Below are 25,519 nucleotides of genomic sequence, written 5' to 3'. Positions count from 1 at the left end.
TGCACAACCATACTTGGCAGCCCTAAGCTTGGCAAGTTTCCTCTCTGAGCCTCAGTGTCTCCATCTGCAAAATGGGGTGAGATCACATGAGCCTCAAGATGCCAGGCAGGGAAGGACGTCGCCTGTCTTGTTTGCCATTTTATCCCCAGGGCTTACCACGTAGCAGCACAGAGAAGGCACTCAGTTAATGTTTAGGCATAAAGGAACGAAGGGAGGGATGGCTGGAGGAAAAGTAAGCTACAAACTGCTAAGTGCTATACCGGTGAGAGGAATTGTCGTCTTGGATCTGAACCTCCCCACACACTTTCACCCAGGTCAGGAGGACCCAGGCTGATCAGGGCCAAGGAGAATGTAGGCTTAGCAGCTTAGGGACAGGAAGGGGCAATAAACTAGGGACTCAGGAGATGGGCTGTAATGCCCACTACACCCACATGCCTAGGCCTTTTCAGTTTGGCACGAGCCTCCACTTCCACTACAACAGTGAATATGAAAAGAATAAGGGCTGTCACCTCTGCCCAGTTCCATGAATTACATCCTCTAACCCACACCAGTGTGAGGTGAGTATGAATCACCCTATTTTCCAGACAACCAAACAGAGGCCAAAGAGGTCCAGTGACTTGTCCAAGGTCACACAGGTGGAATAAGAAGCAGAGGATTCAAAGCCAGCTCCAGCTGCTCCCAGATCTGTGCAGTCCCACTGGACATCATTATCCCCATTCAACAGATGAGGAAACTGAGGCCCAGAGAGGTTTGGTAATGCAGCCAAGGCCCCACTGAAGGGTCATCTCAGGGCTTCGGGTTCCCACAGAGGGTGTTTCTGGTATCCTCAGTTTCCCCGCTCTGGAAGATGGGGGAAGGGCCCCTTTCCTTCTGCTGGTGGAAGGGGGGAGGGGCGCCCCGCTGGGGCGGAGCCCCCGCCCCACCACGCTCCTTTGTCCCCGCTTCACAAAGACCCCTTGCTAGGCATTAGGGGCCTTCGTCGGCCGCGCAGCCTGGCGGCGCCCCCTCTACTGGCGGCGCCCCCTCTAGCGTTATCAGCGCCGGGAAGCGGCGGAGAGAGCTGGCGGGGCCTCTCTGGGCCGCCGCCGCCCGAGGCATGTGTTGGACACGGGCCTTTCAGGCCTGCAGCAGCCGCACAAAGGCCGGGGAAGAAGGCGGAACAAAGGGCTTTTTCACGAGGCAACGAAAAAGCCGCAGATTAGCACGGGCGTGCTCAACTGGCGGGGAGGGGCCGGCGGCCATCCTCCCAGATCCCTTCCCGCCGCCTCCGCTCAGCCCGTGTGCCCTGTCTGGGGCCTCCGGAGAGCCTCAGAGCGACAGAACCGACCCACTCTCTCCTGCTCAAAATCCCCCTTGGCGCCCCAGGACACTCAGCCCCCTGAATTCTGCACTCTGCCTGTTCTGATGCCTCCTCCTCCCCACTCCCAGTTCTGGTCGTTTTTGCACCATTTGCCATTCCCTAAGTAATTCTCACCCGTACAGTTCTCACCCACCTGCAGCTTCTGTTCCCCCTGCCTGGAATGCCGTCCTGTCCCTTTCTCAAGCCCAGCTCTAGGGTCACCTCTTACGGAAAGATAAGAATCAAATATCCCGTGAGTGCTAACTCTATGCTGGGCCCTTTGCCTTCTTCCAGCCCTCACAACGACCGTGGGACGCAAACCATTAGCCCCATCACCCAGCTGAGGAAACTGAGGCTCAGAAAGCTTGAGGGTTGCCCATGGTCACATGGCAGGTACCCAGTGCAGCTGAGATGCAAACTCAGATCCACTTCCACGCCTCTGCTTCTTGTGTCTCCCAGGCAGGTGGTTCCTCTTTGGGGGTAGGGTGGAGGGACATGGGCACAGGCTCCACTGGCTCCAGGGCACCTTCAATCAGCCCCGCCCTGCCTCCCTCAGGTACGCCATTGACCGCGACTCAGATTTGGACCAGATTTTTGATATCGATGCGGACACGGGCGCCATCGTAACCGGCAAGGGGCTGGACCGAGAGACTGCCGGCTGGCACAACATCACTGTGCTGGCCATGGAGGCGGGTGAGCCAGGGGGCGGGGCGAATATGGGAGGGAGGGGCGATGGCTGAGGGGTGGAGCTGGGGCGGGGCAAAGCCCAGGGAGGAGGGACCAAAGGCTGGGGGCGGGGCAAAGAGTAAGAAACTGGGCAAAGCTGGGGTGGGGGAGTGGTCAGCAAAAGCTGACCCGCAGGAACAAAGATCTGGGAAGGCTCCCAAGCCAAAAAATCAGGGCCAGTCTTGGGTCTGGCTTTCTTACCTCAGCATTTATTGAGCACCTACTACACACCAATCCCTTTTTTAGAGGCTGGGGATACAGCCCTGAACAAGATAGAAGAACTCCTTTCTCCATGGGGTAGAGCTAGACCATCAACAAACTGAGAGAAAGGGTGTACGCGTGTCAGCTGATGCTGAGTGCTAACAAGAAACTGGGAAAGAAGAAAGCAGAGGAAGGGGATCGGGAGGGGATTGTTTCTCTTAGGGGAAGGCCTCTCTGAAAAGGAGACACTTCAACAGAGAGCTCAGTAAAGTGAGTCATGCCGCCGTCAGAGGAAAGAGTGTTCCAAGGAGAGGGAACAGCCAGTGCAAAGGGGCTGAGGTAGTAGTTTGCCTAGCGTTGGAGGAACAGCAAGGAGGACAGTGTGGTTGGTGAGGGGCAAAGTGGTCACAGCCGTTGCAGGGTTTTTGGACTTGACTCCAAATGAGGTGGGAGTCACTGGGGGGTGTTGAGTAGAGGAGGGAGGTTGCCTGACATGATACCTCTGGCTGCTGCATTGCGAATAGACTGGGAGCTCCGAGGCGGGGACGGGGGCGTGGCGGGGGAACAGGGGCTCAGCCAGAAGTTACATGTGACAGTGCCCAGAAGATGAGACAGTGGCCTGGCCCAGGATGATTAGCCATGTTAATGGTGAGACGTGGTCAGCTTTGGGAGACAGGCTGAAGACAGAGCCCTCAGGACCTGCTGATGGGATGGTACAGAGGAGAGAGAGAGAGGGGTCAAGGATGACTCCAAGGTGCTGGGCCTGGGTTTCTGGAAGTGTGTGTGTGTGTGTGTGTGTGTGTGTGTGTGTGTGTGTGAGAGAGAGAGAGAGACATGCAATTTGGCACAGCTGGGGAGGAGTGTGAGCTGAGAGAAAGAGGGGGCCCTGGGACATGGGGGCCAGACAAGTCAGGCCGTGGAGGAGGAGCTAAGAGCGTGGAGGGTCACGGCCGCCCAGGAGTGGGGAGAGGGCAGTTCTAGGCCTCCTCCACAACCACAGCAACGCTGCCGCTGCCGCTGCCTGGACCTGCTCTGCAAGCTCCCCGGCCCTGTCAGCTCACCAGGTCTCAGGAGCCAGCAAAGCCTCCAGGAAGCAGTGGTGACAACAGGAATACTCAGAGTCTCTGAGCCTTGGGTGGGGTGGGCGCTGTTCAAACTCCCCTCTGCATACCTCGGCCCCAGGCCCCTCCTGCCCCTTTGAGGCCTCCTGGTGGCCTTCCTCCTCCTCCGCCGCCTGCTGGTGCCTCCCACTTCGCAGGCCCCACCAGCCCATTCCAGCCAAGGAAGTCCCTAGGCTGAAGTTCCCTTCGTCTCTTTCAACTTCGGTTTAAAAGAAAATACAAAGCTGGCTCAAATCTCAGTGCCTGCTGCCCCGAGCCTTTGAATCCACTTCTCCACCGCATGAAAGGGAGATAACAAAGGTGGCTGGAGAGGAAGTGGTGGCTGGACTGGAAGGAAGACAGCTCGCCCTCCTTAGCTCCCCGAACCTGCCTGTTGGGCAACCATGGGGACTGGCCCAGCTGCTGGGCAGAGATGCCTCCTCTCCCTACCCACAGATACATCTCCTCTACCAGCTGTCACACCGCCCAAAGGCCCACCACTAGCAAGGCCGTTCTGGGGTTAAGCATTGTGCTTCTACCCAGTGAGTCTCTTTCAGAAAGCAGCTAGAGCCACATACGAAGTCTGCAGTGCTGCCGTTTCACAGGAGAGAGCGTGTCTGGGGGACTCTCCCCCACAAACATTTTACAATGTTTACCTAATAGCTACTGAGCTCCATGCTTTCTAGCACATACTTTATTGATCATGATCTGTTACAGAGCCGCACCCATTTTACTGATGGGAAAATCGAGGCTCAGATCATTAGGAGATATGTCCAAGCACATGCGGTGGCAGAACTGGGATTTGGACCAAGTGTTCCCGGTTTCCTCCGCAGCTTTGCTACGTGGCCTCCCTTTCCCTGGTACTCTGCTCTCGGGACCCCACCCCAACCCCCAACCCTCCCCAGCAACTGAGCTGGGGAAGGAGATGAGTCTCTGTGAGGAAGGGACTGGTCGCTGGGCTAGAGATCACTCCCCTCTGAGCTGCAATTCACAACCCCTGCCCAACCCTCACCGAGGATATTACTCAATGGGAAAATGAATGGTTCCCACTTCACAGTGCTGGTGGGAGGATTAAATAGGATAATACATGGAAAGAACTTAGCCTCGTACTTGGCTCTCAGTTAGCGGCATCTATCGATCTTGACTCTGTGCACTTGGCTTAAGCACCAGCTCTGTGCCAGGCCCTTTACAATGCTGTGCTCATTGAATCTTCCCACCTATCAGGTGTTGATTCTGCTGTTATCCCCAGTGTGTGGATGAGGAAACTAAGAGAGGTGAAGTCATTTGTCCAAATTCCCAGCGCAAGCCTGTCTGACTGCACAGCCCGCTGTCACCCAGATGCCCCTCAAGTCATATGTCTCTGGTGCCGGGCATGAAGCCAGGAGCGTCGCAAATAATCCACCCACTCTGGCTTCTTGCCATCTCTGTGAGACAAGGACAAATTATTATCCCCACTTTACAGCCAAGGAAATAGAGGCTCAGGAAGGGACAGCGATGGCCCCCAAGTCACAGAGCAAGTCCATGCAGGGCCAGGGCTCCCAGCAGCCAGCCGGGACCCCGAATGCAGCACCCGTGCCTTCCTGCTGAAGCATCCGTTTGGCTTCCTCTGAAATAGGGGATGGTGGTGGGGTCACGGTGCCCCGCCTGCTCCGGGTGTAACAAACATGAGGTGACAAGAATCAGAGGGGAAATATTTATACACAGCAGCTGAGCTTTGCCAGCACCTCGGAGAATGCAGCACTCAGCCGGGAGCCGCCACCTGTCACACCGGATTACCTCAAAGACTCCCGAACCACTTAGTGTGCCCAGTCCCCCTCCCCAAACTTCTGAGTCATCCATTCTGCCCTTGCAGACGCGCCTTCCACTGACATTATCTTTAACGTTTTGTAATCATGAAATATTAATGACCGTTATTGAATTTGAAGTACAATTTGTGTCTGAATCCTTCAGTGGAAAGGGCAGTTGTAAAGGGACAGTCTTCAAAGAGATGGCGGGGTGGAGCGGGAGACTTGGAAAGCCAGTGCTGGAGTGGGCGGTGCCAGGGGGCTGCATCCGGCCCCCTCTTCCAGGCCCTAAGCTGGTCTGGAGGGGTGGTCTCTAGCCGCCCCGGACAGCAAAGAGTTAACCAGATTAGCTAGAGCTTCCCCATCTGGGTCATCCCAGGCCAAGTCATGGTTTTACAGCCCCCTGATTTTTTTCTTTATACCTCAAAGCACACTCTATGATTTATATATGCATTTGTGTGCGTGCTTAGTTAATCTCTCTTCCCCAGGAAACAATACCTTCCATGAGGGCAGGGTCTCATGTGTATCTGTAGCATTCACACCAGGCCTGGCACTTAGTAGGTGTGTATAAACATTTCCTGAACGGATAGATAAATGGGCTTGCCCACCCAGTTAGGAAGGCAGGGCGACATGATGGAGAAAAACTGGTCCTAGTGGCAAGGCTCCCAGCTGTGAGTTTGGGCAGTCATTTCCCCTCTTCTTGCCTTAGTTTTCTCATCTATTAAATGGTACCGTATTGGATAGCTATAAGGATAATAACTGTATTGTTAACTATTAATAACAGTGGCTTCTATTTATTTGAAGCTCACAATATACCAGATTATTGTGCTGAATGCTTTATATAAAGTGTCTGCTGAGGGCCTCTTTTCATCCACCTGCTCTGGGCACTGGGATCTGGTGAGAAAACGTCTTGGCCACCGACCTCAGGAGTTCACAGGTGGGCAGAGAGAGACACATCAACTGTCAGTGGCAGTGCAGAGTGCAAGGAAGGGGGAGGTGGGCATTCAGGAGGTGTAGCCAGGGACTTGGCCCCCTAGAGGAGAAGGCAAGAGACTTTCCCAGAGGAGGGGACGTCTGAGTTGGGTCTCAAAGGCTAAGGAAAGGGGGTTGGGGAGCTCCCAGCAGAAAGAGCCCCACATGCTCAGGCCTGGAGGCTAGGCCGGCAGAAAGACCCCTGTCCATTCTGAGAATGGAGAGACTGGGCGTGGCTAGAGGCTGGAGCCAGAGAACGGCTGGAGTAGGTGGGGTGAGGTGAGCGTGCAGAAGCTCACTGGGCCTCTACAGGAAGGACCTCGGATGTCCTGTGAGCAGCCGGACATCTCCTGGAGACGACAGGGAGCCAGTGCAGGTTTTAGAGCAGAAGAGGAAGATGGTCAGATGTGCAGTCCGCAGCATTCACTTGGGTTGGTGGGAGAGGGTGGACGGGAGGCGGGCAGCCTGGAGCAGGCAACAGAGGGGAGGCTGTCAGGAAGACTCGGGCTTGGACATGTGCTGAGGGTACAGGGCAGGGTGGGGACGGGCAGGAGGAAGTGTCAGGGAGGCTGACTGTGGTGCCATCTGGGGAAGAGACCTGGCAGGTCTCTCAGACCAGGGGTTGCTTCATAAGGCAGTGAGCTCCCCATCACCAGAGGTATGTAAATGAGGCCTGGGTTCCTCTTGGATTGGGTAACTCCCGGGATCCTGTGCCACCTATGTACCTAACAGATGCCACCAGGAACAAAGATTTTTGTGATGTCCATGGAGTCTCATAAGACAGCCCAGAGTATCAGGACCAGCCTAGCCCTAGGGAAGAAAACTTTCTCCCACCCCACCCCCCAATTCCAGGGCCCCTGTTTTACCCAGAAGTCCTCCCGCACCCTACGGAGGACCAAACATCCCCACCCCAACAAGGTCAAACCTCCAATCTCCACGTGGACACCAAACAGATAATCAGACAGAGAAGGGCACCCGAACCTCATGCTCCCACTGGAGGTGAGCGGGGACGGGGCAGGGAGTGCAAGGCGACCGCCCCTGGCAGCCCTGACACCCCCCACACCCCTCCCCGCGCACTCCCGCCTGCTCACCCAGCCCCCCCGCGCCGTCCTGCCTGCTTGTCTTGGCCAGCTCGTAATTGGGATGATAAATCTTCCTGCCCAGCTGGCCAGCGCTAATCAGAGCCTGGTGTTTGGATGCAATTTAATTCCCTCGAGAGGAGGGAGGCGCTGAGGGGACGGTGGAGAAGAGGGTCCAGGCTCTGGTCCTCCCACCCTTGCACCACGGCAAGGAGGTACCTTCCAGCTGCCCCCCACCTCTCTGCCCGCCTTCCTCGCCCCTCTCCCCACTTCTCAATCTCCTTCCCACTCCTGCTCTTGCGACCCCACTTCTCTCTTTCTCTGTGGGCTTCTCTCTTTCTCTGTGACAGCCAAGGAGAACTTCAGAGTCCAGCTCCGTTTGTTTTACGAATGAGAAAAGCTTGGTCCAGAGAGAGAGGCAGGAAGAGGCTCACACAGCTTGACTGCTCCCTAGATGGTGGGATCTGGGCGGGGGGCGGGAGCGTGAAACCCTCACAGAATTAGTCCATCCAGAGGTCTCAGTCTCTCCCTGTCACCTCCACAGCATCCCAGCATAGTCAGGGGTGCCACAGACAGTGAAATCCATTCATTCGCTAAATCTTTATTAAGCACCTACTGTGTGCCATGCACAGAGGGGCTGTGGATACAGCAGCAAACACAAGAGACCAAAATTCTGCTTACTTTCTGGTGAGGGAGATAGATGATGGGCAAGTTAAGTGAGTAAAAATATAGCAGGTGTTGGATTAAGTGCTGTGGAGAAAAGTAGAGCAGGGAAGTGGGTAGCTGGTGGGATGACAAGGAACAAATTTAAATAAGGTCGTCAGGGGAGGTCTCTCTGGGAAAACATCTGGGCAAAGATCTGAAGGAGGGAAAGGAGGAAACCTGGAGCAGAGAGAAGGGGAGAGCCAGGTGAGGGACGAGGCCAGGGAGGAAGATCACAAGGGCCCTATGGGCATGTAGGTCTTGGGCTTATAGTCTGATTGCCCAGGACTAGGGCAGCCAAGGAAAGCTTCCTGGAGCAGGCAGAGACATTTGGGGCCTTGAGGCAAGTCGGATTCTGGCAGCTGAAGATGGTCAGAAAGGCAGTACCATTCGATGGTTAAAACTCCCCTTTTGGACCCAGAACCAGGTTCCATTGATGGTTCCCTGTGAGACTTCGGGCAAGTTCTTTACCCTCTCTGAGCCAGTTTCCTCATCAGCAAAACAGCAATAATTCAAATCCCTACCTCCCACGATGGTTGACAGGATGAAATGAGGCAGCACAGGCCCTGGCCCATGGCAGGTGCTCGATATGTGTTTGCTGGTGTCCTTCTGGCAGGAGCACATCCCTAGGAGTTCCCTAACAGGGTCGCCAGGCCAGGCCCCATCCCCCCTACACTTCCTACTGGCCTCTAGCCCTCCAAGTCCAGTTTGGTCCAGACGCCAGGTTAGGAACTGCTTGGGGGTGGGGATCTTCCTTAGAAGGAATCCAGAATCTTACTATCTACAGCCTCCCCTCCCACCCCAGGACCTTTGCACATGCTGTTCCTACTGCCTGGAGCACACTTTCCTTCCCATCTCCTTCATCTGATTACTTTCTAGTTGGATCTCAGCCTAAACGTCACCTACGCCAGGGCAAATATCCCTGCACCCCATCAGGGTAGGCACCCCTGCCTCATACTCTCACGGTCCTGGACTTTTTTCGCTCTACTTTTATCACAGTCTAGAGTGATTTCTGTCCCTGCCGCTAGACCAAGAGGCCGTGTTGGTCTTGTTCAATGTTGTGTTCTTGGTACAAAGGAGGCGCTCAAACTGTAATAGTCAGCAAAACCCAGAAGTCTCGGTTTCACATTGCCTGGTCCAATCCCCCGTCCGTTATACATAAGGGACGCTGAGGCCCAAAGAAGGTAAGGGACCTGCCTACACAGCACAGCAGCTCTCCCGCCCAAGCCTGCTCTCTTCCCAAGGCACCCAAGGAATTGCCCACCCTCCTCTGCTCCTCGGCCCCCAAGGGCTATACCTGCCACCTCCCCGGATTAATGGTGAGCCAGCTCAGAGAGGAAGCACCGGGCTGAAGCACGTTTAGTTTTAATTTAGGAATCGGTTAAGACTGCAGGCCTGCTCAGCTCTGGGTTGTCAATCAGCCTTCCTCAAGGCTGCATCAATTAGTTTAAAAATATTGAATGTAATTTTGCCTGACACAACATATTGCAGCTACTGCAAAATATAATTTATTTTAGAAGAAGAAATAATTAAACTAATTTGCATGTCAGTCAGCTGAACTGAAATGCCAAGGGAGGGGCGTGGGACCCATGGGGGATCCAGCCCCCGGAGACAGCATCTGCCACTGGGCATTGGGTGAGGTCAGCCTGGGCCTCGGTCTGAGCAGTAGCTGCATCTGGATGGACAAATATTCAGGCAGCAGGAGGGCCCACTGGCATTGCATCTAGACCACGCACTGGACTTAGAGTCGGGAGACCTAGGACCCAACCTCAGTTCTGCCACTGACTTGCCTGTGGCTTTAGACAAAGTATTGCCCCTTTCTGGGCCTCAGTTTCTCCATCTACAAAATGGGTTTAGGGAATTCCCTGGCAGTCCAGTGGTTAGGACTCTGTGCTTTCACTGCCGGGGCCCGGGTTCGATCCCTGGTCGGGGAACTAAGATCCTGCAAGCTGTGTAGCATGGCCACAAATTAAATTTAAAAAAATGGGTCTAACAAGACCTCCTTTATGGGTTGTTTTGAGGATCCAATGATGTCATAGATAAGAAAGTTTGTTATAAATTGGAAAGTCCTGCACAAAGAGGAAGGTTAATTAATTGATGGATTTCTTATTTTATACCAGAAACATTTAAGTTGGTAAAAATTATGCATTATTATCAATTATTACAAATGATGCTAACTGTGATCGGGAGGGGTTTGGAGGAAGCCATCAGAGGCGCGATGCCAGGTTGGACCTCCCCCAGCACCTGCCAGTCACCCCCAGGCAGTAGTTTGCAACACTCGCTATTGATACACATTAGATTCACCTGGAGCTGTTAAAAAAACCATCAATTGGCTTCCCTGGTGGCGCAGTGGTTGAGAGTCCGCCTGCCGATGCAGGGGACGCGGGTTCGTGCCCCGGTCCGGAAAGATCCCACATGCCGCGGAGCGGCTGGGCCTGTGAGCCATGGCCGCTGAGCCTGCGCGTCTGGAGCCTGTGCTCCGCAGCGGGAGAGGCCACAACAGTGAGGGGCCCGCGTACCGCAAAAAAAAAAATAATCAATGACCAAGCCTTGGGCTTAGAACCTTTTAAAGGCTTCCCAGGTGATTCTAATAGCCAAGCTGAAGACTGCCACGATGTCAAGAGCACAGGATGCTGACTTAGGGCTGGACCAGAAGCTCTGAGGGGTCCAGACCAGCCCCCAATTCAGGGGTCTCTGGGATAAGCTCTGTAGGTGGCAACTTTGGCGACGTAGAGGCACACCTCTCGGCTGCCCTACCTCTCAGATCTGCCAAATCCTCATGCCAGAAAGGATTCAGGGCCTTCCCAAGAGGTGACCCATGACATTTGAGAGGAGGAGATAGGACAACAACAGGACGGTAAGGTAAGGATGTTCTAACCAATCTTATTGTGACAAACATTGCAATATCTACATTTATTTTACACCTTAAACTTACACAGTGTTATATGTCAATTACATCTCAAAAAAGCTGGGGGAAAAAAGAGGTAGGAGTGGCCCAGCAGAACCCAGAGGAATGGTGCAATAATGGGGGTCTCACCAGCAGTGGACCCAACCCTCCAGCAGGGTGTCTGCCCACTGAGGATCTTATCCTACTCTGAGGTCCCCCTTCTGCATGGCCCCATAGGACCCTGTCTCTCCCTCCAGCCCTGTACACCCCACCCACTGCAGGGGAGGGGGTCCTTGCCACCCCCTGCCCTCCTTCTGCCTCAGTGGGGAGAGAGGTGCCTTATCCTGGCAGCGGACCTCAACCGCCCCTCCTCCCCTCCTAAGCACCCACCGGCTGGCTGTTTAAGTTCTCTGGCAAAACACTCTTAAAAATAACAGCTCACCCGACATTCCCAGTCACGACTCCCATCTCCCGCCCCCAGAAAAGCCCCCTCTAATCGCTGAAGCAGCAGATCTGGGTGAGCTGAGAAGATAAGGCGCCCCTGCCTAAGGGGAGCTCCAGAGAGGAGTCGGGGTCTGAGTTAATTAAGGACTCCCCCCTCCCCCCGCTTCCTTTCCCTGACCCCCCCAGGAGGTGGCTGCACCTGCCTCCCAATCTCCATTTCTCTTTTTATCAACACAGGAGCAGCTGCAGTCGGCATCCAGTGGGGCCCTGAGTTCAGAGAAGGAAGCAGCCGACCAGCCCCAACTTGCCCCCAAAACTCATGGGGTTCCTGGCTGCCTGAAAGCTTCCAGGCTGTCCCCAAAATAGCTCCCTGTCAGCAGGGTCAGAGACCCAGCCATCAAGTCACTGCTTGGAAGCGGGTAGTTTCCTCTCCCAGGGGATGTCCTTGATTTCACTGGCGGGTAGAACATGTCACTAATGAACTCATGGCTAAGATAGCCAAGGACAGGGCACCAATGGGCACTCAGGGGTCTGGGTGGGGGGCTATAAAGGGCCAACATTCAGGGTGCTTCTCAGAGAGGACAGGCTCGGATGAGGTATCCCAACAGCCTAGAGTCACTGAATGTCATTGCTGAAAGGATCCTTCAAGGATATCTGTTGATTTAACAAATCCTTATGTAACACTTATGTGCTATGTACACAGTTTTAAGTGCTTTGCACCTATTAACTCAATTGTCCTCTTAACCAACCGTTACTAGTAGCCCATTTTGTAGGTAAGAAAACGGAGGCACAGAGAGGTCAAGTGACCTGGCATGGATCACACAGCTACTAATTGACGGAGTTGAGATTGGAACCACTTGGCTCCCAAGTCCTTGTTCTTAATCACTATGCTCTGTTCATTTTCCAGGCGTGGAAACTGATACCAGAGCGGGAAAAGTTTTACCCAAGGTCAAGCACTATGTCAGAGACAGAGCCATGCCTGAAATTCAAGACTCTTTCTGTCTAAATGTTTCCAGCCTTCATTCATTCATTCAACAAACCTATTAGAACCAACTCTATGCCACATCCCACAATGCTGGGGACCCAGGGATTAATACAACAGAGGCCTTGACCTCAAAGACATTGCAGTTGGAGGAGTGGGGACTTTGTGGCTTTGCTGAGGACCTTGGCAAAGACCCACCTCCAGTGGACTTGTCTTGCCCTCTCATGATCGGGTCTTAAAAGTGCAGAGACAACTTCATTTGTCAGCTGACCAATTCTTTAAACTTTCACGTTTTAGTTTCCCTTATGCAATATGGGGATAGAAATTGTACCAAACCATAGGATTTCTGCAAGGATACCTGAAATAGTGGATATGGATACTCCAGGAGAAATCTGTGCACTCCACAGTGATGGAATGGAGATGGCAATGTTGATTGTAGTGTTGTTGGAGGTGGGAGTGGGGGGTGGTGATGTGATAGTGATGTGGGTGATGATGGCAGGGGTCATGGTAGTATTGGTGGGGCTGGTAATGGAAGTTGTGGCGGAGATGGTGGAGATAGTGAATGATTGGTGATGATGATGGTGGTAATATTGATGATGGTGGCCACGGGGGTGATGGTTGTGGTAAGGGTGGTGAGAGTGATGGCCTTAGTGTTTGTGATGATGGTAGAGATGAGGAAGGTGGTATTAGTCAATGCAGTGGTGGTGGCGGCAGCGATAATTCTAATGGTGATGGTGTTGATAATCTAATGGTGATGGTAACAAAGGAGTGGTGATGGCATTGGTGATGGTGATAGTGGTGAGGATGGTGATGGTGGTACTGATAGTTATGTTGGTAGAGGTGGCAATAATAATGCTAATGGTGGTGATGGTTTAATGGTGGTAGTGGTACTAGTAATGGTGATGGTGATGGTGAAGGTAGTAATGGTGGAGATGGTGGTGGTGTTGGTGATGGGGTGGTACTGGTGATTATGGTGATGGAGGTTGTGGTGATGATGCCAGTGGTACCAGTGCTAATGGCAGTGGTGGTGGTGGCAATAGTGACAGTAATGGCGACGGTTACAGTGGTGATCTAATGGTGGTGATGATGATAGCAATGGTGGTGGTGGTGATGACCCAGTTAGCCAAACATCCTTGGTCCTGGTCCTAATATGAGCTTGATCAACCCACAGATCTCTCAGTGTGACCTCACTGCCTACTCTTGTCCTTGCAGTGGATGGGGGTGGTGTCTAAATCTCACACTGATGCCTCCCACCCTACGGCTGTGCTCTTGTTACAGACAATCATGCCCAGCTATCCCGGGCATCCCTAAGGATCCGAATCCTGGACGTGAACGACAATCCCCCAGAGCTGGCCACACCCTACGAGGCAGCCGTGTGTGAGGATGCCGAGCCAGGCCAGGTAGCACTGAAGGGTTGGGGACTGGGGGTCGCTGCCAGGACTGGCCAGGACCAGAGTGGGCTTGGCCTCACATCAGCTCCCTGCCCCCTCCTCACCCTTCAGCTCATCCAGACCATCAGTGTGGTAGACAGAGACGAGCCCCAGAGCGGGCACCGCTTCTACTTCCGCCTGGTGCCTGAAGCTCCCAGCAACCCTCATTTCTCTCTGCTCAACATCCAAGGTGAGTTATCTCAGAACAACCAAATCCTAGGATCCATGGAGGGAGGGGCTTAGCCTCCCCAACCCCTTCCCATATTATAGAGGCGCCCAGAGGGCCAGTGGTGGGCCCAAGATCACACAGAAAGTCTGAGCCAAGCTGGAGATGTTACCCAGCCTGCTAGCCAGACCCTGAAGAACAAGCAGGAGGTGGGTTGGCTGAGTGGAGGAGGGCTGCCCAAGGATAGAGAATGGTAGATAGAAAGATATAGAGAGGGAATACATGAGGAGTGGGGCGGTGGCCCAGCATCCAGGGTGGAAAGAGCCCCTGATCTAAGTGAAGATTGGAATGAGCCACACGCACACACTCCCACCCCTCCGTTTAAAAAGTGCTTTATCCCACTCACATTTCTCTTTGCATCCTCATGGTCACCTTGGGAGGTGGTTTTCTTACCCCTCCCCCCATTTTACAGGTGATGAGACTCTAAGAGGATAAGGAACCTACCCAGGGTCATATAGGGAGTCAGTGGTGAGGCTGGGACTCAAACCCACACCTATCTCAGTTCCAATGTACTTCCTGCTCACTACCGTGAAAGCAAACTGCCCCTCCCATCCTGAGCTGATCCCATTGTGAGACCCACCCCTGCAAGTTCCCCTTCAGTGAGAAGTTGAAGTCTGAACCTTTGAGGAGTAGACTGGGGGACGGGGTGGTCAATGGACTGGGAGTGAGGGACCTGGGTCCCAGCCCAGGCTCAGTTGAAGGCTTTCTATGCAACCCTAATGCCTGCCTCAGTTTCATCATCTGTAAAATGGGGCTGAAGATGCCGGCCAGGCAGCTAGGTGGTCCCAGTGAGATGTGGGTTACCAAGGTATATTGTCAGTACCTAGAACATGGCATTTCCTTCATTCAGCAATTATTTGTTGACCATTTATTGAAATACAGTCCCTACATGTCAGGCACTGTTCTAGGTCCTGAAAATGCAGCGGCATGCAAGACAAAATCCCTGCCTTCGTGGAGTTTATATTCTAGAGAGGGGAAACAAATTAAACAAATGAATATTATGATGGGGTTGATAAGTGGCTGGCAGGGAGGAATAATGCAATCTTCACGAGTCTGGACTTTGTTCTATTCAGTGCTGGACCCTGGGTGCCTGGCACATAGTAGGTATTCAAAAATATGTGTTAGGGAATTCCCTGGTAGTCCAGTGGTTAGGACTCCAAGCTTCCACTGCAGGGGGCACAGGTTTGATCCCTGATCGGGGAACTAAGATCCCGCAAGCCACGCGGCGTGGCCAGAGAAAAACATAAAAACAAAAACGTGTTAGACAAAACAGGAGGAAATAAAGCAAGGCAAGAGTAGAAGCTATTTTAAATAAGGTGATCTAGGAAGGCCTCTCTGAAGGAATCAACAGTGAGTAGGGATCTAAAGGAAGTGAGGGGGTGAGCCATGCAGATAACTGGACAAGGAATGATTCAAGTGCAAGAAACAGCAAGTGCAAAGACCCTGAGGTGGGAACAGGCTTGGGATGTTCAAGACCTGCATCGTTGGGGTGAGTGAGTGACAGGACTGGAGGAGATGTAGTCAGAGAGGTACTACTAGGGGCCAGATCATGTGGGTTCCTTCTGATCCTGTTCCAGGTCTGGTATCACCCCCAAGATCTTGACACCCCTTCCCTCAGTGGCTTCTGAAGCCAGACCCATCTGTATTTCCAGGAGTAATATAAAAAATATTTAACAACCAGTGCAGCTCAGATAATCAATCAGAAAGCACCCTGATCATAAGTAATCTGGAGTAGGACCATGGAGCCTCTGCTGAGCCAGGCTTTAACCCCTTAGTGACTTGATCGTGTTAAAGTTGGGGGTGTGCTTGAGGGAGAGGCTGAGGCAGCAGGGAAGGACTTGGGGGACTCAGAGCCATGGCTATTTAAACCTTTTTGGAAGTAGTTCAATATTTTAACAACTTTAACGACTAGTGCTGCCATGATTGCTCATTGTGGCAGTGGTACCCCGAGCTGAGCTCAGGAGACACAAATAGCCCTGGATTGACCTCACCAAGTTCACAATCTTTCCAACCCAAGGGGCCTGAGGTTCTGCCCCAACTGCCTCTCTTTGACGGGGGGTGGGGGCTGGGGGCTGGGTTGGCCACCAGGGCGCCCATCCAGTGTGACCACCTGCGTACGAGCCCTGGGAGCAAGGCTGGCAGCAGCGTGCTGAGGCCGGCACAGCCAGGAAAGGGCTCCTCCTCCAGTCCCCCGGCCCCTTCCCACGGTGTGCCAAGCCCCCTCCTCCTCACCATATAAATATCCCAGTTGACAAACGGCTACCTCAACCCATCTGTTTCTTTGTACAAATTTGTAGCCAGTTTGGAAACGTGATTTATAAATATTGCTTTCGCAGCCAGGATTGACACTGATGTATGTCAGGCCAGATGGATGAATGCAGTGCTGGGCGCAGATCCTGCCTAGAAGTGTGGGGTAGGGGCCTGGGGTGGCCACTGGCTTCCCCAGGTGAAGCCAGCTGCTGCCCAGGAGGGCAGCTGAGAGGTAAAGGGATGATGCTCAGGGATTTCCTCTTATGGGGTGAAAGAGTAGCAGGGACCAGAGCTCTCCAAACATATGGTTCCATGACCAAAGAGAGCAACCCTGAGAAACAAACATGTCCTCTGTCCTCTCCTCTCCTCTCCTCTGTTCTTGCCTGGGAATTAGAGGCTGAGTCAGAGCCAGCCACTCATTTTTCAAATCTGTCCACTTCTCTGTGCCTCCACTACCACTATTATTTCACATCTAGAACACACAATAGCTTCCTAACTGGTCTTCCACATCCACTGTTGTATTTTAGATTAGAGGCTCCCTTGCTTAGAAGGTAGGCTTAGCAAAGGCAAGGACCATGTCTGTCTTGTTCATTGCTGTATCCTCAGGGGCTAGAATAATCCTGACCTATAGAGGGTGTTTAATTAGTATTTGCTATTGAATAGATGGATGATATGTCACTAGGTCGCTTCTTTGCCCATCAATCGATGGCCTCCTATTGCCTTTAAGAAAATAACCCAATTCCTTACCATGGCCTCTAAGACTTTCTATTATGAGCCCCTGCCTCCCCCTCCAGCCTCTTCTTGACTCACTCTAGTCATCACCCTCATCCCTCCAGCCGCAAAGGACTGCTCTCAGTTCTCTGAGTTCCTATGCCTCTTCTAACCTCAGGACCTTTGCATGGACTATTCCCTCTCCTAGAATTCATTGTTCAGGGCTCACAATAATATCATTTCTTCCAAAAAGTTCTCCCTGATCTCCCAGACTGGTCAGATCCTCTGTTAGATGCTCTTCCTATAATATTCCTTCTCAGCATTCACCATCGTTTGCAATTGTAGACTAAATTGTGAGTTTATTTGATTAACCTTTGTCTCTCGCATCAGAATATAAGGCCAGATCCAGGACTATGGTTGATTTAGCTCCCCATTGGTCCCCACCCCCCCATGACTAGCATGGTGCCAAGCACAGAGTAGTTACTCAATAAAGATTTATTGGATGGATGGATGATTCGATGGATGGTTGGAAAAGGTAGCTATGCCACCAATTCACAGGATAAATTCAGACAAGTCCCTTCTCTCTGAGCCTCAACTTCCACGTATGTAAAATGGGAATAACATCACAACTCTTGGTGGTTGTGAGGATTAAACATTTCTATGTATTTAAAGTATCTACCCAGTCCTTGATACATAAGAAGTATGCAGCCAATGCAAAGGAGTCCCACACCATTCCTTCTTTTCCTCATCTTGCTCTTGAGCCTTTCTTTCCCAGGGGAAGGAGGATGTTGTCACAGCTGGGGTTGACTCACCCTTTGGCAGGAGGGCTAGAGTTCAAGCCAGAGCTTGAGGAGCTGACCCAGGACCACCAGTTACCCTAAAAGATGTGGTTCATTCAAGCATCATTCTTCAAGGCTGGCTCAGTGCCAGGGAAGAGACAGGCACACGCTACCTTAACACAGCATGACAAGTGCTGTAACAGAAGTGTGCGTGGCGCCTGCACAGTCAGAGCAGGGAGGGGGAAGCCATAAATCCTTCCTTCCCAGGGAAGCGTAGAAAGGAGGCCACAGAAAAGAGGTGACATTTAGCTGGAGCATGACGGATGAGGAATTTGCCAGGCAAGAAAGTGGAGAGGGTGTTCCAGCTAGCAGGAACTTAGTGAATAAAGGCAGGGCAGCCTAGACAGAGAGGGGGCGTGGGGTGTAGCATGTGGGGGTGGGGCATGAAAAAATTAACAACCAGCATTCACGGAGCATTTCTACGTGTTAGGAACTGTTCTAAGGGTTATGTGCTAATTACATTGTTTAGTCCTCGTGATGCTATTTTCCTCCCCTTCGGATGAGGAAACTGAGATCCAGGGAAGCTAAATGAGTTTCCCAAGCTAGTAAATGACCAACTCAGCATTAGTTATTAACATTTGAACGGAAATTTTCAAAGATGTATAAAAGTAGATAAAATAACACAATGAACTCATATGTGCCCATCACATGAGCTTTAACGCATGACCGGTCTTGTTTCAGCTGGACCTCCAGTCCACTTCACAGGTGTGCCCAAGGTCACAAGTCGGCCCTTCCAAGGGCTCTTTTTCCTGCATTGTGTTCATGATGGGGAAGGCCAGGCAGGCGCACTGAATTGGGGGCTGCGGGGAAGAGGCTGAGTTAACTGGGACCGCAAAGCTGGGGAAGGGATCCGGGCTGTCAAAGTCTGAGGTCAGGGAGACCGGCCTGAAGCCTGCGAGGGCAGAGAGAAGGACTCAGGAGGGAGGCCTGGGCCCCCAGCAGGAAGCAGGACCCCTTTCGTGGAGCTCGCTGTCCAGGATGGGAGAAGCAGGCAGCGGGGCCCTGAGTACTTCTCGACTACCACATTGGCAGCCACCAGAATGACAGAGGGTCAGTGGTGGCCTGGCCCATGCAGGAGAGCTGTGGAGGAGTCACGAGGGTGGGGGGAGGGGGCTTGCCTACACCTCAGCCCGTGCTATACACCCACCCCCCGAGTCCTGACTGGCACTCCCAGCACGAGGCCGAAGCAGTGCGATGAGTATGACTCATGTGAGTTCACTGTCCCCTCTGGCCATTATGCATCAAAAGGAAAGAGACCGGTGAGGTGACCTTGGTGCCCCAGGGCGTCCTCATCAGGCCCCAAGGGGTATGCCCCCGGCCCTCCAGGCTCAGCTCTTAAAGAGACTCCTGACAGAAAGAGGCCTCCGCCAAAGGCAGGTGCCAGCCCGCGTTCCCAGTCTTCTCTGATGACCCAGAACTTGTCAGTGCCCAGGAAGCCACAACCCAAAGACCACAGGACCCCAGGATCAGGATACATTGGACAGCTGGGGTTGAATCTGAAAGAAAAAAAAGGCTGTTGAGACAAAAGGCAAAAAAAACAAAATTTTGATATAGCCAGGGACAGGACCTTGGCACCACTGGGGACAAAATCTTGGAATAGCTGAAAACAGAATTTTGAGACAGCTGGGAATAGAAGCTTAGGACAGCTAAGGACAGAATTGAGGGCTCTATGGCTGGGGACAGGACCTTCAGGCAGCTGGGGGCAGAATTTGGGGAGAGCCGGTAACAGAATTTTAGGACATCAGGGAGTAGACCCATGGGTCAGCTGGGAGACAGTAGCTGGGGGCAAAGTGAGGCAAATCCCGAGGTGGAATCGGGAGGTGGCTGGGACGGGGGAGGCCGAACCCGAGTCACACACCACTCCGTTTCTTCGAAGCAGACAATACAGCCGCGGTGCACACGCAGCACATGGGCTTCAACCGGCAGGAGCAGGACGTGTTCTTCCTGCCCATCCTGGTGGTGGACAGTGGGCCGCCCACGCTGAGCAGCACGGGGACGCTCACCATCCGCATCTGTGGCTGCGACAGCTCCGGCGCCATCCAGTCCTGCAACACCACGGCCTTTGTTGTGGCCACCTCCCTCAGCCCCGGAGCCCTGATCGCCCTCTTGGTCTGTGTCCTCATCCTGGTCGGTAAGTCCACCAAGAGCCAACCCCCCTGCCCGACTGGCCCCCATCCTTGGGCCCTGGATTTCCTTCCTGAGGTGCCCCCATGGGGGTCTCACTTTCCCTCCCCATCCTAGGAAGGGCTGGCTTGATTGATGTCCAGGTTCTAACCTGCAGCTCCTACGAGAAGTCTCCTAAGTACAGAGCAGCCCTACCACCAACTCCAGAAGGTGTCAGCCCCCAGCTGAGACTAAGTTCATGCTGGCTCACCCTCTACATGGCCCAAAGTCTCTCTAATTTTTAAAAACCAAGCCTATTTTTAAAAATTCTCTCATGTCTATTGTCCTATGTTAGTCTTTATGTAGTACTTTCAGTAAAAAAAGGGCTCTTGTGAACCTCACAACCCCTCAGCCAGATGTATCATCCCCATTTTTGAGATGACAAAACTGAGGCTCAGAGTCATTAAGTGGCTTGCAAAAGGGGACCCAATTAATCTTCTGACTTGAAATCAGGTCTTTTCACCCTGTGTTCCCTGCTCCTTTAACTACCCTACCTGCTAGGAATCTAAACTGGGGGCAAAACTTTGGGGCAGCTGGAGTAAAATCTTAAGACACTTGGGGAGGGGGGCAAAATCTACTCAGGTATCAGTTCCACCAGCAGCCAGTTGAACCCCCCAGAGTGTCCCCAGGGAAGAGGGCAATTTTCAGGAGCTAAACTGGATTCAGGTGGCCACAATGCCACCTCTCCCTGTTAAAGCAGAGAGGCCTCACCTCAGTCCTGACTACTGGACTTCACGGATCAGCCAGAGCTGGAGGAACTCAAGGAAGGGCCAGATGGCAGATCCCAGGTTTGCTCAGTTTCCTGGGAGATTCAGCTGCCTCCCACGCCTCACCACCCACCCCTGGGACCTGCAGAGGTCCTGGGCAGGCCCCTCCTAGTTGGGAGGCACCCCCTCCTCTCCGCTCCCCAGCCCATGGCTCAGAAACCCTTTTTCCAGAGGATGCACTTTACAGCGGTTTCATTTTCCAAGGCAGTGCAAACAAATTTCTGCCTAATTGCCCACAAACGAAGAAAGTGCACATCAGTGCTCTAAAGGTGACGGGCGGAATCACTGATCAGGCCTGGCACATCTGTCTCCTGCCGCCCGCGCTCCCCACCATCTGCTCTCACGGGCATCCCCCTCCGCAGCTCCCGGCCTCCAGCTTCAGAAGCCATCCATCCATCTTTCCCACTTCTCTCCTGACACCTTTCCTCCCTCCCAACCTGTCCCTGGATCCCACCTCCTTCCCTGTCATGATCCACCTTGTTAGGTCGTGAACCTCGCAGCTGGTTCTGGCCACTGGCCTGGCCTGAGCTGTTTGGAGCTGCAAGAAGAATCCAGTGCCTGATAGGATACCCAACACATGTCTGTCCATCCATCCACCCACCTATCCATTTAATTCTCTCATTTGCTCATCGGTTCCTAATTTATCCATCCAGTGAGTACCCCCACCCATGTGCTAAATTATTCTAGGCACTGGGATTCATCAGTGAATGAAAGAGACAAAAAGCCCTGAGTAACTGGAAAGTTGGGGTTGCCATTGCTGAGACTGGGAGACTGAGGGTGGAAAGGGGGAAAGATTATTCTTTCAAATTTGGACACATTAAGTTTGCGATTCTCCTGGTCAACCCCGAGGACTTGCTGGAGAGGAAACTGGATGTACAATCTAGACTTCAGGGGAGAAGTCCAGGCTGGAGGCTGCAATATGTGAGTTGGCAGCCTCTAAATGGAATTTAAAGCCATGAGACAAGGAAAGCAACAAGAGAGGGGGTGTGGAAAAAAGACCAAGGACTGAGTCCTGGGACATCTGATGTTAAGAAGTCAGAGAGGAGAGGAGAAGAGAAGCTTGCTTATAAGGTTGAGAAGGAGTTATCAGTGAGGTGGGAGGAGGAAGAGTTGCAGAGTCCTGGAAGGCAAGTGAAGAAAACCAAACAAATCTGCTCATCCTTGCATCACCCAGGTCTCCATCCAATTCTTCATTCAGTCTTTCATTCAACAAGCATGGTTCTCTTGCTTACTGCATGCCAGGCACCACTCTAGGGGAACGTTCCCCAGGTCCTGGAGGGCAGTTCACAGTGTGTATTTTTTTTTGCGGTACGCGGGCCTCTCACTGTTGTGACCTCTCCCATTGCGGAGCACAGGCTCCGGACGCGCAGGCCCAGCAGCCATGGCTCACAGGCCCAGCCGCTCCGCTGCATGTGGGATCTTCCTGGACTGGGGCACAAACCCGTGTCCCCTGCATCGGCAGGTGGACTCTCAGCCACTGCGCCACCAGGGAAGCCCACAGTGTGTATTTTGAGGTGGGGTGAGACTGACATGTTAACATGGCAGGGTCTGTGCTATGAATGAGCAGTGACTTTCAAACCTGAGCTGCCTGGCCATTACCTGCAGGCCTTATTGAAACAGACTGCTGGGCCCCACCCAGTAGATCTAGGACAGGACCTGAGAATTTGCGTTTCTAACAAGTTCCCAGGAGATGCTGATGCTGGTCCAGGGTCCAAACCAGGGTGATAGAGAGGAACCCCTCATCAGGGGAGCTTGGAGGTGATATCCTGAACCCGGCCTTGAGCTCTCAGGGAAGGGCTCCTGCAGGAGATATCTGGACCACAGACCCAAAGGGCGAATAGGGTGATCAGGGCTTCTGGAGTGGACAGAGGAGGGCAAGGGTGAAAGAGAGGTCAGGGTCAAGGACATTTCACTCCCCCCAGACCTCAGCTGCCCCATTCCCATCGCCCCCAGCACCCAGAGACCTCAGGGGCATGTATCTTTTCATAGAGTTAAGGATAGAGACCTCAGAGTTTGGGTCCAGCCCTCAACACCCATGAACCCTCTTAACACTGCTCTCTGTCCCCACCCCACCCCCAGTGGTGGCATAGGCTTGATTTGCACACCTCCCAAGATGGGCAGCTCACTACCTATCCAGATAGCCAGCTACGGTCTGACTGTGAGAAAGGTATTGTTGCACAGAAATCTAGGAAATTTGCATGAGCATTTAGGCTGAGCCAGCTCTGCTGGGGAGGAGGGGAAGGGTGGTCCCCGACTGCCCTGGGTGGGGCTCTGCCCTCACGCGCCCCCTTCTATCTCCTGCGCAGTGCTGGTGTTGCTGATCCTCACCCTCAGGCGCCACCACAAGAGCCACCTGAGCTCGGACGAGGACGAGGACATGCGGGACAACGTCATCAAATACAACGACGAGGGGGGCGGCGAGCAGGACACCGAAGCCTACGACATGTCGGCGCTGCGAAGCCTCTACGACTTCGGCGAGCTCAAGGGCGGCGGCGACGGCAGCGGCGGCGTGGGCCCGGGCGGGAGCGCGGGGAGCCCCCCGCAGGCCTGCCTGCCTTCGGAGCGCCACTCGCTGCCGCAGGGGCCGCCGAGCCCCGAGCCGGACTTCTCGGTGTTCAGGGACTTCATCAGCCGCAAGGTGGCGCTGGCGGACGGGGACCTGTCGGTGCCGCCCTACGACGCCTTCCAGACCTACGCCTTCGAGGGCGCTGACTCGCCAGCCGCCTCGCTCAGCTCGCTGCACAGCGGCTCATCGGGCTCCGAGCAGGACTTTGCCTATCTCAGCAGCTGGGGTCCCCGCTTCCGGCCCCTGGCCGCCCTCTACGCCGGCCACCGCCCAGAAGGCGAGGCCCCGGCCTCCTAGCCCACCCTCCCTGCAGCCCAGGACCCAGCTGGACCCCAGGACAAAGCACGTCCCCTGCTCACCCCCTTCCCCCAACCCTCCCAGGGCGGCCGGACGGGAGGGGGACCTTGTTCGGGCAGCGGACTCCCCGACGGCATCCCTCCCCTGGCGGGGCGGGGCGGGGTTAGGCAGCTTTTGCCCAGAAGTGCGGGAATTATGACCAACATCATTAAAACTGCAGCGAGAACGGGCACTGCGTGGCTCTGGGGTTAGACAGGGCGGGAGGGTGGTGTGGATCCCTCCTGGCTTAGGGGAGAAGCTGGGGGGAGGATGCTGCAGAAGTGCTCCCCCCGGAATACCCCATCAGAGTTAAGAAGAAAGAAGGGCTGTTCATTTACTAAGCGCCTACTGTGTGCTGGGCCTGTACAAAGACCATCTTAGTCATCACACAAACCTCGAGGTGGGGCCCTGCAGGTAACAGTTGGAGAAAGCCACCCAGAGAAGTGGCTGGGACCTGTCCAAGGACACCTTGCCAGTGTACCATGGAGCCACAGCACTCACCGGCTACCTGGCCTTGGGCAAGTTACCTCTCCTCTCTGGGCCTCAGTTTCCTCCTGTGTCAAACGAGGCAAATAGCAGAACCTACCTCGAGGAGTCTTGAGGATAAAAAGGCTTCATATGTGTCAAGTGGTTAAGACAGTGCCTGGCACATAGTAGGTGTTCAATAAATGTTAGCCTTTGATACTGTTATTATCTTTGTTGTTATTAGAAGCCCAGCGTGTCTGCCTCCCAGATCTGAGTTCTCTCCCCCTTTTCCCAACATCTCCAAGGAAGTGTTGCTCCTGCTCTGAGTCGGGGATAGGGACGTTCCCAGAAACTGGAGAGCCTTCCAGTGTCTCAGGCGACACTGGAATAGGACACCTGCGTGCCAAGAGAGGACAAGGTGGGCAGCTCCAGGACTTGGATGAAGTGAGAGGGTTGATGGGAGATGGAAGGGTCAGAAGCCACTGAGTGTGATGGGGACCTTATCTGTTTGTTCTGGGAACCCAGCAGTTTCCCCATCCATGGACCCAAGTTAAGAACCCCAGGGCTAAGTCACCTCTAAGAGCCTCCGGCTCTGAAACCATTTGATTATAAGATATAGGTCATTTGTCCTCCTGCCCCACACCCAAGTGATGAATTCATTCTACATTGATTGGCTGTGAATTCCAGCTCCTGCTAGATCAGCATCCTTCATCAAAGTTCTCAACTGCTGAAGCCTCAGTTTCCTCATCTGTAAAATGGGGCTATTGATAGCCCCTACCTTAAAAGATGTTAAGAGGCTTAAAGGAGATAAAGAATGTTAAGCTCCGATCCCAGTGCCTTCCTGCCACATTGAAAGTGCTCAATAAATAAATGCTCATTTGCCTTATTCTTTTACCCTCCCAGGGAGCATTCATTCATTCCCTCCACATTTGCCAAGGTCCAGTGTGACAGATCCGGAGATAGTCATTATGTCCTGAGTGCCTTGCCTGTATTATCTCACCTAAGTTAGATACTGTCAGCCCCAGTTCACAGGTGAGGAAACTGAGGTTCAGAGAGTAGTAACCCGTGCAAGGTTACACAGAGCATGAGTAGTTCCTGGCTTCCAGTAACTTCCAAACTGGGTGGGGGCAGGAGGCAGGGGGCCAGAAGCAGCCAATAACAATGCATTGGGTAAGAGTTGTAGCAGAATTAACAGAAAAAGATCCTGGAAACACCGAAGAAAGATTGAATAATTTCCAGCGGAGGTGACTCCAACTGGATCTTGAAGAATGAGTATGAGATGTACGAGATGGCCAAGCAAGCAAGACATTCCAGGCAGAAAGAAGAGCATCCTCAAAGGCTGGGGGCAGGGGGGCAGCAGGAAGCATGTGGCAGCTTCAGGAGTGGTGTGTGGTCCCCAGAGCTGGACCACTGGGAGGAGGAATAGTGAGATGTGAGCAGGGAAGGCTGGTTGGAGGTGGGTTGCGAAAAGACCTTTAAGGCCAGGCTAAGAAAGGATGCTTTGTTCAACTTGACCATGTCTCCTAAAGTCCACTGAGGGATAGGGGGTT

At 53.4% G+C, this 25,519-nt stretch overlaps 1 protein-coding gene across 1 annotated transcript in view; it reads left to right on the top strand.

Annotated features, from left to right (window-relative positions):
* The window catches only part of CDH22 (cadherin 22), a gene marked incomplete at both ends in the record, with an annotated part of 71,831 nt that extends 48,366 nt beyond the window's left edge, over positions 1-23,465 (top strand). Inside the window, 5 exons of the mRNA XM_079718940.1 lie at positions 1,896-2,032; positions 13,495-13,616; positions 13,719-13,836; positions 19,552-19,803; positions 22,909-23,465. Of these exons, the coding sequence (XP_079575066.1) occupies positions 1,896-2,032; positions 13,495-13,616; positions 13,719-13,836; positions 19,552-19,803; positions 22,909-23,465 (1,186 nt within the window). The remainder of the gene's footprint in view (positions 1-1,895; positions 2,033-13,494; positions 13,617-13,718; positions 13,837-19,551; positions 19,804-22,908) is intronic.
* Positions 23,466-25,519: the final 2,054 nt, after the last annotated feature.

Source organism: Hyperoodon ampullatus (assembly GCF_949752795.1).
Source record: "Hyperoodon ampullatus genome assembly, chromosome: 14".
NCBI lineage: Eukaryota > Metazoa > Chordata > Mammalia > Artiodactyla > Ziphiidae > Hyperoodon > Hyperoodon ampullatus.
Note: the sequence above shows the minus strand (reverse complement) of the source record. Positions and strands in the feature narration are given on the sequence as shown.